The sequence below is a fragment of the Mesoplodon bidens genome, assembly GCF_964165515.1.
Source record: "Mesoplodon bidens genome assembly, chromosome: 2".
In the NCBI taxonomy this organism is placed as follows: domain Eukaryota; kingdom Metazoa; phylum Chordata; class Mammalia; order Artiodactyla; family Ziphiidae; genus Mesoplodon; species Mesoplodon bidens.
In genome coordinates this window covers 136,250,229-136,263,093 of record NC_138177.1, presented here as the reverse complement: position 1 = coordinate 136,263,093, position 12,865 = coordinate 136,250,229, and the positions used below count along the sequence as shown (strand labels likewise).

Genomic DNA, 12,865 nt, shown 5'->3' with positions numbered 1-12,865 from the left:
CCTAATATTTAGATGGTTTTCTGATTCACAGTCATTTCCTTCAGGTATCCCTGGAACACCTCCTGTGAGGTGTTGACAGTATTAATTGAATGAGTACAGGGATAAATAATCTGCCCTAAGGTAAACTGACTATGTTACCCAAATTCTGCTCTACCAGATTATTTCCAGTTCTCTTAAAATATGATGCCTTTATGGGTCTGTGCTCTGTTGGTTTCACGTGCTGTTTCTATTGTGTAGCCCCTCCTCCCTCACTCTTTCTTCACCTGCTTATCCAGTGGCCAGTCATTTTCAGAATTAACCTAAAGCTTTCCTGCATCTTGGAAGCTCCCTGTGCAGCCTCGGGCTCTGCTAACTGGGGGCTTCTCTGTGCTCTTCCTTCTCTCTGTACCATGTCCAGGACTTCTGTCCCAGCAGTCATCACTCCATACAGACTGTTTTTCCATTTACCCTCGTGTTCCTTAAGGGCAGAGACTGTGGCACATTCTTCTTGGTATCCCAGCATCCAGCCCTGTGCCTGGCATGTAGCAGATGCTTAATAAAAGATGAAATGAACTTTCAGTGGAGTCATTTATTTGTCATTTTCTACAGGCACTGAAAAAGAGATTAACTTCCAGGTTGTTGTCTGTAATGAGCATTGTTAATTAATAATCATAATAAATATAATAAAGTAATTGATTCTACACAATGCTCAGTGTGTCATTCTGAGAGCCTCTTCATGTAGAGGTAGTAGTGGCTGATCGGTCTGTCTTTACAGAAGGTTTAGCAACAGGTGTTTTTGTCTTGAAGCAGCTGCAGACAGATTCTATACAATATTTAAGATGCAATGCAGATATTGTCCCCCCCAACACCCACACACCCACATTGTGTGTGTGTGTGTGTGTGTGTATTTATGAATGTGTGCCCACATACCCACAGTCTGATTCCGTGATGGTTCTGGAATAGGACCTGTACATCAGTATTTTTAAAGCTATCCCAGGAGATTCTAATGTGAAACTAGGGTTGAGAACCAGAACTTTAAGCAGTTTTGTCATACAGTAGAATCACTCAGCTGTTTAAAACAAAATCTTAGATGTACCTGTGGAAGGTTTCATGTACTTTCTCTTACTTTAAATGTATTGCCATTGTTTGAGTAGTTTTTGTGGGACCTGAAATCTCTCCAGGCAGGCAAACCAATGAGTGAGTCCTTGACTCATTACGATGATGACCTAATTTAGATGTGTCCTTAGGCCGACTTTTTTTGTAAATTTTAAAAATTCTTTTTCAAATATATGGAAGAGTAAGGAAAATAAGGTAACAGCCTCCTATGTATGTATGAGGATAAACAGATGAGGTTTTGCCACATTTGCCACAAGTCCTTTTTTTTTTTTTTAAAGAAAGAACCACTTGAAGCTTCAGTCCATGCCCTCCCCCTCCCCCGCCCCCCTGCCCAGCAGGTAATGGTTCTGCCATAGCTGGTGTTCACAAACACATTTCTTCTGTGCTTTTACCACATGTGTGTATACCCACAACAACAAACAATATATACTGTGTTTAAAAATACCCCAGCTGGTGTCATTATTCATGTTGATGTGTGTAGCTTGAGTTTAAATTTGTTTTACTAATTTATTTATCCATTCTCTGCACAGATCTACTTTCAAAGCACACTTTGTGCTTTTCCCAGCTGTGAGGTAGTAGGCATGTCTTCAATCTCGGAGTCAGTTCGTCATTGAAAACGGCCTGGATCTCAGAGTTGTTTTAAGGATTCAATGAGACGATGTGTGCAAGAGGTTCAGCACAAGGCTTGGGACACACACAGACACAAACGCGCATGTGCAGCTTTATAAACACTCGTATTAGCAAAATTATATAATTGCTGCAGTTATTTTGCCAATAAATAAAATAACATGTGAAGTGCCTCTCTCAATTACTCTTGGGTCCCTTTTATCTTCCCCGTTTATAATTTCCCAGGTATATTCCTTGCTGTTCTCTGCATCTTGCCATCAGAGGAAGCAGAGGACTGTGAAAAGAATACTGGCTTGCCCATCAGTGCAGGATGAATTAGCAGAGTCTGGGGAAGGGGGAAAGGGGCAACCAGTTTCTCTGTGGGCTGCAGGATGGTAGAGGTAGGATGTGAGGGGCACTGTGCATGCTCCTTTTCCAGCTGATTTTAAATTCTGTTTCCTGTGATTTATTCCTCTTGAGGGTCTCCTGTGTGACAAGCACTTGCCATAACCTTTATGCACATTATCTTTTGTTCAATGAATGAAAAAGCTCAGTTCATCCTTATATGCTCCATTTTGCAGATAAGGACGCTTAGGCTAAGAAAAATTAAGTAACATTCTCAGTATTTCTGCCTATACTGAAAGAACGTTCCCCATCAGGTCTGCCTGGTTCCAGAATGGAAAAGAAATTCCAGTGCTTCCCACCCCACCAAACAAACCAACCGAGTGAGGAAAAACACTTAAATTAACTAATTTTAATTAGAGTGACTAGAGGAAGTGAGAATATAGGCAAATAAGAGCCATTATGTAAATGTATATATTATACCTAAAATATTTGTCCATATTTCAAGGAGACATACCTTAAAAAGCTGAAGTATTGTTTTAGGCTCATTTCATTGGCTCTTTTCTTGAGTATATACCCAGAAATGTTTTTCTAGAATAGGTGGGATAGGAAAGGAAGGGGAAAAGTTGAGAGAGAATGAATGGTAATATAATCAATTGGTGGATCTTGACTGGTTTTTCCTTTAGACGTTTAACCCTGGGACTCTATTCAAAGAACACATCTCTTGAAGGGTCCGAGATACGGGTAGGATGTACTAGCCAGTGTTGGTGGTGGTCCTTTCACTTGTTTCTTGTTGATGTGTGAAATTATACAAGCAGTTGTGCAGGTTTTTGCCCTTGGGAATCCATAAGTGCCCCCTTGAATTAGAAGGATAAGGATGCACCTGTGTCCTCATCTCCCTTGTTTTTGCTAGGGGATTCTCATCGAAACATCATCATGTGGCTGGACCACCGGGCGGTCCATCAGGTCCACAGGATCAACGAAACCAAGCACAGTGTCCTGCAGTACGTTGGGGGCGTGATGTCTGTGGAAATGCAGGCCCCGAAGCTTCTGTGGCTAAAAGAGGTAAGTGCATAGCGTTGAGGAGTGATTACTCACAATAGCAGAGGATTCCATTTATTGAATCTATTGGTACCAGGCACCCTGCTCATCACGGCTGTTGTGTTTGATTTTTGCAGCAAGGCTCAGGAAGGTTGATCCCATTTTATTGATTCGGTTGTGGTTAAGTCATTCTGCTTAACTCAGGCAAGGCACTGTGATAAGTATTTGATGCAGATTATCTCTTTGAATCCTAACTGCAACCCTATAAAGTAGTTTTATTTCTTTTTCTGTATTTGTAAAAACTAAAGCTAATAGAGATTCGTCAGCTCACCCAAAGTGACTCAATAAGTATACAACAGACCAGGATTTGAACCAAAAAATGACTCTGAAATTGATTTTCTTAATATCCACTGTTCTACTGAAGTTCAGAGAGGTTAATTACCATTCCAGTTAGAAAGTGGCAGAGCTGGGATTCAAGTCCAAATCTTCTGACTGGAACATTCTTTCTCTACATACTTTTAGCCCCCAATGATTAATCTTCAGCCTTAGTGGCATTTTATGGAATGCCTTTTCTCATCTCACCTGAACTTGAGTTTCCATACCCTTTTGTGATAAGGTGATCTCTGGCTAAGGCACTTGCAGGTGGTTCCCATTTCCAGATGTTAGAATCATTTATGAAGTGTGGAGAATGGTGATGTCAGCTTAATGGTTCCCAGTAGAGATGGATGTGTGAGAAAGTTCAAGTCCTCTGGGAATTGCAGGAACTTGAAAACCCCTAGGTGGTCTGGTGAGGAGAGAATCCATCTAATGATAAGACCTGCCATGATTCATTTACTGGCCCTGAGGTTTCAGGTGGATTGAGTCTTCAGTTACTCAGATGTGGGGTTGGGGAGAGTTTAAAGGTGATGAGGAGGTGTCCTTGGATTGCCACCATGGGGCAGAAGGGAGATAAGTAAAAAGGGCGTCAGTAATCAAGGCAGGCTTGGCTTATTACTTGTTTAGTATATTGAGCTATTTTGTAAGTTTTAATTTGCAGAAAGACTTCTATATTTGCTAAGAGTTTGAAAACACAGAGTGTTTTAGGAGTTGGGGGTTTCTAGGATCCTAATTCTGACTCTGTTTGCATCACACTGTGTGACTTTGGGCAAAGCAATTCTCATCCCCAGGCCTCACTTTTTCCATCTCTAAAGTGAGAGAGTTGGACTGGATCAGTTTGGAAACTTGATACAAAAATATCCTGAAATACAAATCAGTGTATTGATTTGTATTTGCACTGCCTCCACACTCTGCTATGTGTGCTATAGGCTTTAACTGATCTCATCCTAACAACCTCTGCCTGGTAGATGGCATGGGAAACTGAGGCTCCAAGAGAGGGTTATATGACTTTCCCAAACAGACGACAGAGCCAGAATTTAAACCTGTGTCTCCTGGTCTCCATATCCCAGCTCATCCCATTAGTCATGCAGTACTAAAATCCTCTGTGAAGCATACCACTTTGGGAAGGACCAGGAATGAGGGTGGTGATGGTCTTTAAGCCAGCCTAAACATGTGCAAAAGAACAAATGGGTTGGCTATGTCACCCTTCTGGACCACAGGTGAGGAATAGCTGTTCTGAATTAAGTGAGGAGGATTGAGCAGGTGGTCATTGGTGCAATACCAGAGCCTTATTGAGCACCTGCTTCATAGCCAGCTCAGGGCTGTATATCTCAGGAGATTTAAATATACCTTTGGTATGAACCTGTCAGGATATTTACCTGTGCGCTTGAGATCTAACTGCACTAAATAAAGCCCGTAGAAAATAATTAAGTTCTAGATTTGTGTGGCAATGATTATGACCTAAGACTGACCATCCATCCATCCATCCATCCATCCATCCATCCATCCATCCATCCATCTAATCAATTCCATTTCAGAATTTTCTGAGTAAGGCTGTAAACAGTGCCTCACTGTATATTTAACTACCTGAAGGCTGAGCCTCAATCTGTTTTTCAGACTTTTTCAATTTTTTTTTTTTGGTCTTTTTGGTAAGCATGCCCAGGAATCCTTGCTGAGAGTTCCTTTGGTTTTACTGTGATTGCAAATTCAAAATCAAAACAACTTCTAAAATCATGTTTCGTACCTTCTCCTTAAAGGCTACCAGCACGGCTTATAGCTCTTCTCAGACTTCAATGTGTAAAGGAATCACCTGGAGAGCTTGTTAAACTGCAGACTCTGACTTAGTAGCCCTGTGGTGGGAACTAAGAATTTGCATTTCTAACAAGCTCCCAGGTGATGCTGATGTTGCTGGCCTGCAGACTCACAAAACCACTTTCGAGGCTAAAGGCTCTACCTTTGTATCCTGAAAAGCATCCATGTGTGGAGAATCAAACAGTACCTTCTTTTTATTGGGCTTATGGGAGACTGAGGCACAGGGAAGTACGGTAGCTTGAATGGCTGTTCAACAGCACATTCAACGTCAGAACATGAGAGTCTGTGCCGAATTTACTGGGCTGCCATTTGTCTACTCTTCATTCATTCCTTAATTTGCCAAATCTTACCTGAGGTCCTGCTGTGAACCAGCACTGTGGTCGGAACTGGGGACATGGGCACAAAGAGGACTCGGCCTTACCCTCAAGCGGCACAGTGACCACTGGGGACAACGGTGGGGGAGCATAAGGAGAAGAGAGGCATGGAACCAGAGCCAACAGAAGATGCACTGAGCACGGAGGTGCAGGCATATGCAGAGTGCTTCCAGGGAAAATAATTTGCTTCCTGCACGAGCTAGTTGAGATGAGCCTCAAGATATGAGTGGAGGTTTTGCATAGTAGAGAAGACAGGAAGGATACAGTGTTCTAGAGAGAATGAGGTTCATTATGGTAAGGTGTGTAGGCCCTAGGACAGGAGCCTGGGATGCTTCCCTGAGTGTAGTAGGAAGTGAGACCAGCTAAGTAGCCCCGGCTCAGTTTGTTAAGGGCCTATTTGGTGAGAGATATTAGTGGATGGTTGTTAGGCAGGGGGGGGAAGTATCTTAGATACCTTTGGCAGGGTGAAGAGATTGGATTAGGAGTGAGAAAATGTGTGTGGGGGGGAGTAAGAACCAGTTTATTTATTTATGTTTTTATTAGTACGTATGCATTTATTTATTGACCACGCCGTGCGGCTTGTGGGATCTTAGTTCCCCTACCAGGGATGGAACCTGGGCCCCAGCAGCTAAAGCACCAAGTCCTAACCACTGGACCACCAGCGAATTCCCCTAAAACCAGGTTTCTTACTTTCCTCATTATAACACTTAGTTGGCCTTGCTTTACCTTTAGGATAAATTCCAAAATTTGTAACCTGGCCCAGAAGATGGTGTATGATGTCATTTTCACCTCCCTCCTCTGCTTACTGTGTGTCTCTCACTTTGCTCACTCTGATCCATCCACAGGGATCCACTCAGAGTGCCTCAAACACACCAGCTCTTTGCCACCCCAGACTTTTGACTAGGGGTTGGCAAACTAGGACCATGGGCCAAATCTGGCCTGTTGCCTGTTTTTGGATGTCCTGGGAGCTAAGAATGAGTTTTACATTTTCGGATGTTTGAAAAATAATCAAAAGAAGAGTCATATTTTGTGACTTGTGAAAATGATAGGAAATTAAAATTTAAGTGGCCATAAATAAAGTTTTATTGGAGCACAGCTGTGCTTGTTCGTTTATCTACTGTCTGTGGTGCTTTTGCCCTACAGTGGTAGAACTGACTATTTGAGATGGAGACTGCATGGCCTGCAAAGCTGAAAATATTTACTCTCTGGACTGTTAGAGAAAAAGTTTGCTTACCTCTGGTCTTAATGATGCTCTGATGCTGTGCCTTCTGCTTGAATATTCTTCCCTCTTCTCACCATTGATTCTAACTCATCATGTAGGTCTCAGCTTTATTGTCACATCCTTAAAAAAGCCTTTCCTGACCCTCAAATAAATCAGAGGTCTCTTGTCATTGTACTCTTAATTTTACTTCATTGTATCTTTCATAAATTATAATGACACGTCAATTTGTATGATGATTTGTATAAAAGCTCACGCCCTCCAACCATAGTAATCCACAGGAGGATGGAGATGATATCCATTTTGTTCCTTGTTGTGTCCCTCTCCCTAATTAAATGCCTGGAAGATAGTAGGTACTCAGTAAATATTGTTTGAATGATTTGAGTGGACCAATGAGGAGCTATTGCAGTTTTCCAGGTGAGAAGTGATGAGACCTGAATTAGGCGCTGTGGGATGGGTTCCAGAAATCGTTAGGGGTAAATGTCAGCAGGACATTGGGGCTGATTGGCCATGAGGGTGAGCTAGGTGGAGGAGTCGGAGCTCACTGCTCATCTCGGTATTGCTGTCACTCATGTGCTCCTTGTCCTTAGCCTGGAATCAGATGTCAGAGGGAGTTGGGCAGAATTTGGAGTTCAGACTTCTCAGAAGACAGAAGTGATGTCCTAGGACCACCGTACCTTTTGGGCAAAGCCACTCGGGTCCTAGTTCTGCAATATGGAATTTTAATCACGTCCTTTACATATAAGGTTTGTGTGTTTTAGGTTGACGTATGTCTCCTTAATAAGACTTGTCAGATAAAAGGAAAAATGCCATTTGATTTTTTCATAACCCCCAGCAGTCTGGCTTCTCCATTTGGTCTCAATGATTCTGACTCTCATCTTAATTAAGGCCAAATGTAAATTAAGTTCTCTCAGGCTGGAACAGCTGGAGTCTCCTATCTTTATAAACATGAAACACTGTAGGGTAACAAGGTGCAGGCTGAGGAAGGTCAAGCAAGTTAACAGGCTGATGCCGATCCTGACAGCTCAGTGTTAATGGAAGATAATTATCTGGCTTGTAGTGGATGCATGGAGATATTCCAGTCCGTCTTTTAACTCATTTCCTTTCTTTGCTATTGTCAGCAGAACAGAAAACTAATCATTTTATAGTTTGCAATTTTCATTGTTCACTCCAAAGGTCTGGAAGCAGCTGGCTGGAATGTCAGAGGATTTTGTTGATGGGTTTAGAAAATATATCTGCCCCTTTCATCTCCCCAGTCCATGCCCTTCTGCTTCTGTTCCCCTGATAACATATTGGGAAAATGAGTAAATGACTCTCTGATTGGTTCAAATGTGCTTTATCCTGTGTATGTAGATTTTTGGGAGGAACCTGGGAGTTTGGATACCCAGAGGGGTGGTTTGATAACTTCCTGCTAGCTGTGGAAGGTGCTAGCACACCTAGCATTGGATGCTTTGCAGTAGGAAGTCTTGAAAAGAAAACTGTTAGACCTCAGGAAAGCCTGGCCCTTGTCCCTTCTGTACAGTAAGAGGCTGGCACAGTAAGGGCTTCGACTGGCCTTATTCTTTCGTTCTTCTTGATGATATAGTAACAATTATTCTCTTTTCTTTAGGTTTCTCATCTTGAAACTTTATGAAAGATAAACAATGTCAGTTTCTTTCTTGGAAATGCACCATTTCTTTTTTGATGGCAGTTTGGTAGAAACTATAGTCTTTTTCTGTTAGTTATCTGGCTTTAAATTTCATGCATAGGTCTGATATTATTTACCTACATTCATCAGATCTTTGTAGTACAGCTCATACAAGATTGGAACTTTGGGAGACAGAACACAGTTCTGTAACAACAGAAAAAGTACAGGATTTGAAGCCAAACACATTTGCATTTAAATCTGTCTCCACCATTTACCAATTTTGCAACCTTAGCCTAAGTCAGCATCTCTGAGTTTCAGCATGCTGAGCTGTCAAATGATGATAATAATATCAGCCTTGTGGAATTATTATAATTTAGTCAGATATTTGTAAAATATCTTATTCAAAGAGTAGTTTAATTCTCATTTCCACTGTGCATAAAAATGTTTGTCTCCACTGATGGGCATGTCAATAACATTCTAGCACCAATCGAGAGAATTTTAAACACTAGAATATCTTAAGTAGCTGAGTGTAATGAATGGTATGTTTTTCCTGTTTGAATAATAGCTATGGAAACCATCTAAAAATGACCACAAAGTTGTCAGAGACAATCATAGAAAATAGTAGAAGAGTATAAAACATATTTTCAGAGTCATTCATTTATTTGAATCATCCACATTCCTATGTGTAATACCTATACCAGAAAGCAGCCAGCTTTGAATTGCAAAGCAGATTGACTTACTGAATACCTTCTACTTGTTTCCCCTAAAATTCACCAGTGCCTCCAGCCCCAGAATTATTTTATTCCACAATGATTATTTAATCTTTACACTAGTCTTGTGGGGTAGATATTATCTCTTTTTATAAATGAGGAAACTGAGGCTCAAAAAAGTTAAATGTCTTACTCCTAGTCTCGTATCACGTAAGCATCCGTACATCAAGAACCATACAAACAGCTCCATCCCCCATCCCCCTCCTGTGGGGGCCTGTGCAGTTCACTGTGGGAACCCAGAAGTGGTCTCTGCCTTCACAAAATTACAACCTTTCAAAAAAAAAACATACACACACACACACACATACACACACACACGTGTATGTATATGTATTTATTTATTTGGCTGAGCCGGGTCTTCGTTGCGGCATGCAGGATCTTTTAGTTTTGGCACGTGGGATCTTTAGTTGCGGCATGGAACTCTTAGTTGTGGCATGTGAGATCTAGTTCCCTGACCAGGGATCAAACCCAGGCCTCCTGAATTGGGACTGCGGAGCCTTAGCCACTGGACTACCAGGGAAGTCCCCAAAGTTACAGCCTTTTTGGACTAAGCAATAAGAACAGAATAAGGAATTAGATGAAAACAGTAGCTAAAATGTATACAGTGCTTATTATATACCTAGTACTTGTCTAAGCATTTCATCCATGTTAAACTCATCTAATCCTCACAACCACCCTATGAAGTTAAGTCTCATCTTTTACAGATGACAAAACAGCCTCAGAGATGTTAAGCCATTTGCCTAATTCAGCTAATAAATGGCAAGGCTGGGGTTTGAACTGTAGCATTTCAGACCCATAGAATGGGCTTATCACCATTTCACTCTACTGCCTCTTCAAGTGTTTGCCTTGCAGGGTTTGACTAATCTAGTTCAGGGAAAAAACTTGGAAGTAATGACTTCAGGAGAATCTGAGGCTGGGAACAATGGGTGGTGGGTTCATTTTTTTCATTTAAAATGTCTTGGCTGAGTGTCTCCTATATGATGGGCACTGAGGTTGCCAAGGTGAGCAAGACAGATGAGGGCCCTGGGTAGCCTTCTGGGAACTTAGATTCTAGCATAGAGCAGCAGAAAATAGACACGGAGACAAATGCATATGCAAAGTGATTTTGTTTTCTGGAAAATGCTATGAAGGAGAATGGCAGATGAACAGATTTGGCATAGCTAGTGTGTTCTCTTGGGAGGTTTTGGTTGACAAGAATGATGAGACTTTCAGGAAGAGGGAGCAGCAGATTCAATGAGGGGAGGAAAGCACCTGAGAGTTCAGCATAGGAGGTCAGCAGGGCTGGCAGGTATGAGCAAGGCAGGGAGTGGCAGGAGGTGGGATAAGAGAAGTGACCAGGGACCAGATCCTGCACAGCCCTGAGGCCGTGGACAGGAATTTCAATTTTATTCTAAGAGCAGTGAGAAATGGTTGGTGGATTTTAAACATGCGTGTGACATGATCTGTTTTATGACTTCAAAAAAATCCTTCTGGCATATGTACTGAGTAGATAATAAATATTTGTATAGCAACAACAAAGTTTACACTATAATGTGAAAGGGAAAAAAATTATGAGACTGTGCAGTCTTATAAATGCATTTGTCTTAAGAAACTTACAGTATAGAAAAAAAATGGCTGTGTTTACAAAAAGCAATAATGAGACACTCTCCGTGGTTGGTATAGTTTGCTAATGTTATAGCACAATGATCATGCTTTTATTACTTCTTTGTACTTTTCCATTAAAAAGTAATCTTATAGTCCCAGCTAACCTTTCTGGTTGACAACACTTCATTATTTAGCATGGGATTTTTTTTTTGTTCTTGGGATTATTTTCCTAAACCATCTGCACTGTATGAGGGATTTTACATGCAGTATTTCATCTAAGCCCCTCAGTGACACAGTATTATTATTCCATTTTACAGATGAGGAAAACAAGACCCAGAGGGCTTAAGTAGCTTGCTTCCCCAAAGCTACGCAATAAGTAAGTGGTAGTGCCAGGATTCTCACCAAGTCCAGCCCGCCTCCAGCCCCTGGGCTCTATCCGTTGGCCCTCGCTGCCCTGTTGCTCATTTCTGCTCATGTGCAGGGTTACAGGCTGGCAGCCCACAAGCTGAATCTGGTCCCCAGATGGGTTTTGTTGGACCCACCCTGTGCTTGAAAAAAAATTCTTTTTTTAATTAGTGTCCAACATTTAAAAACTAAGAAATTTTACATAAAAATCCAGATTTTTCTGCTTCTCTAGAAAAAAATAACAAAAGGATTTAGCAGTCCTGGGTTCACATTCCCATGTGGCAGGAACTGGCCATAGCTGTGCAGGGACTGCCCCTCGAGAAGGGGCGAGCGTCCTTCATTTCACAGTGGTCCCCACCCAGCCTGCCTCACTATTTCCTTTTCCAGCAACTACCCCTCTAGGCACTTGGATTTGAGACCCAGACTGCGGGAATTTGTTCAAGGAATCCATCATTACTTTTCCTATAACAAAATGCTTAGAGAAATGGAAAGACTTTCCAGATGGGGAATTTCTTGGTCAGTGGATCTAAGGATACCATACCCATGTTCTCTTACACCTCTGGGTCTTTACTGAGGTCTTCCTTCTGCCTGGCAAACTTAAAATCATTTCTTTTCGCTTGGGGAAACTTATACTAATTCTTCAAACTCCAGGAAGCCTTCCTTGACTTTCTCCATGTTGATTAGGGTCCTGCCCTCTGTCCCCTATGGCATCCTCCCCTTACCTCTACCCTGGAATTCATTAAACTATATTGCACCTCACTTAACTCCATGTCCCTGGTGTCTAGGGCATTGCTTAGTATCTCACACTGATAACTCAGTAAATATTTTAATGGATGGATGCATGAACTTATCAAATCATTTATCATGCCATTTTTTTTTTTTTTTTTTCTTTTTGCGGTATGCGGGCCTCTCACTGTCGTGGCCTCTCCCGTTGCGGAGCACAGGCTCCGGACGCGCAGGCCCAGCGGCCATGGCTCACGGGCCCAGCCGCTCCGCGGCATATGGGATCCTCCCAGACCGGGGCACGAACCCGTATCCCCTGCATCCGCAGGCGGACTCTCAACCACTGCGCCACCAGGGAGGCCCTATCATGCCATTTTTGATTGCTGGGTTTTGTCTGTCCAGATAGTTCCATTCCAAAGTAAAGATCCACTGCAAGTTGCGTGCACTTTCATTTTCTCTTCCCTGTTGTGGAAAAGGAAGTTTGGAGTATTACTACTCCTTTCTACCCCAGAGCCATCCCTTGGCTGCAGTCTGTTACCTTGAGTCACTGCTTATTTTGTGAGATTGATGCAGTAACTCCTCTGGGCCTCTCCTCTGTGTCTTTGTGCTCTGAGGGGACTAACCCCTTTACGTTGCTCCCTTCACCCCCAAGAAAATACAAGACACATCAACTGAATCAAACTAGCTCTCTTTAGAATGTTTATACTAGGGCCGTTTTACGTTTGGAGCAGATTCCTCCCAGCCTTTGAGCACTGCGGACGTTACTGTCAGCTGATGTTAGGGCATCTGTTGTGGATTTTCTCTCCAGGGTGGTCTTCCCATAAACTGGGCTCATAACTAAAATATATGGAGTGTTGAGGCTGATGCTCTGCCTTCATTTACCTGGACAGTG

At 42.2% G+C, this 12,865-nt stretch overlaps 1 protein-coding gene across 7 annotated transcripts in view; it reads left to right on the top strand.

Annotated features, from left to right (window-relative positions):
• The window catches only part of FGGY (FGGY carbohydrate kinase domain containing), a 426,675-nt gene that overhangs the window by 37,316 nt on the left and 376,494 nt on the right, over window positions 1-12,865 (top strand). For all 7 annotated transcript variants that reach the window (XR_014015075.1, XM_081224383.1, XM_081224384.1 and 4 more), the window contains exon 4: window positions 2,957-3,108. Coding sequence is in view for 6 of the 7 variants with exons in the window: in XM_081224383.1 (XP_081080509.1) it covers window positions 2,957-3,108 (152 nt within the window). In the remaining variant the exon portion in view is untranslated. The remainder of the gene's footprint in view (window positions 1-2,956; window positions 3,109-12,865) is intronic.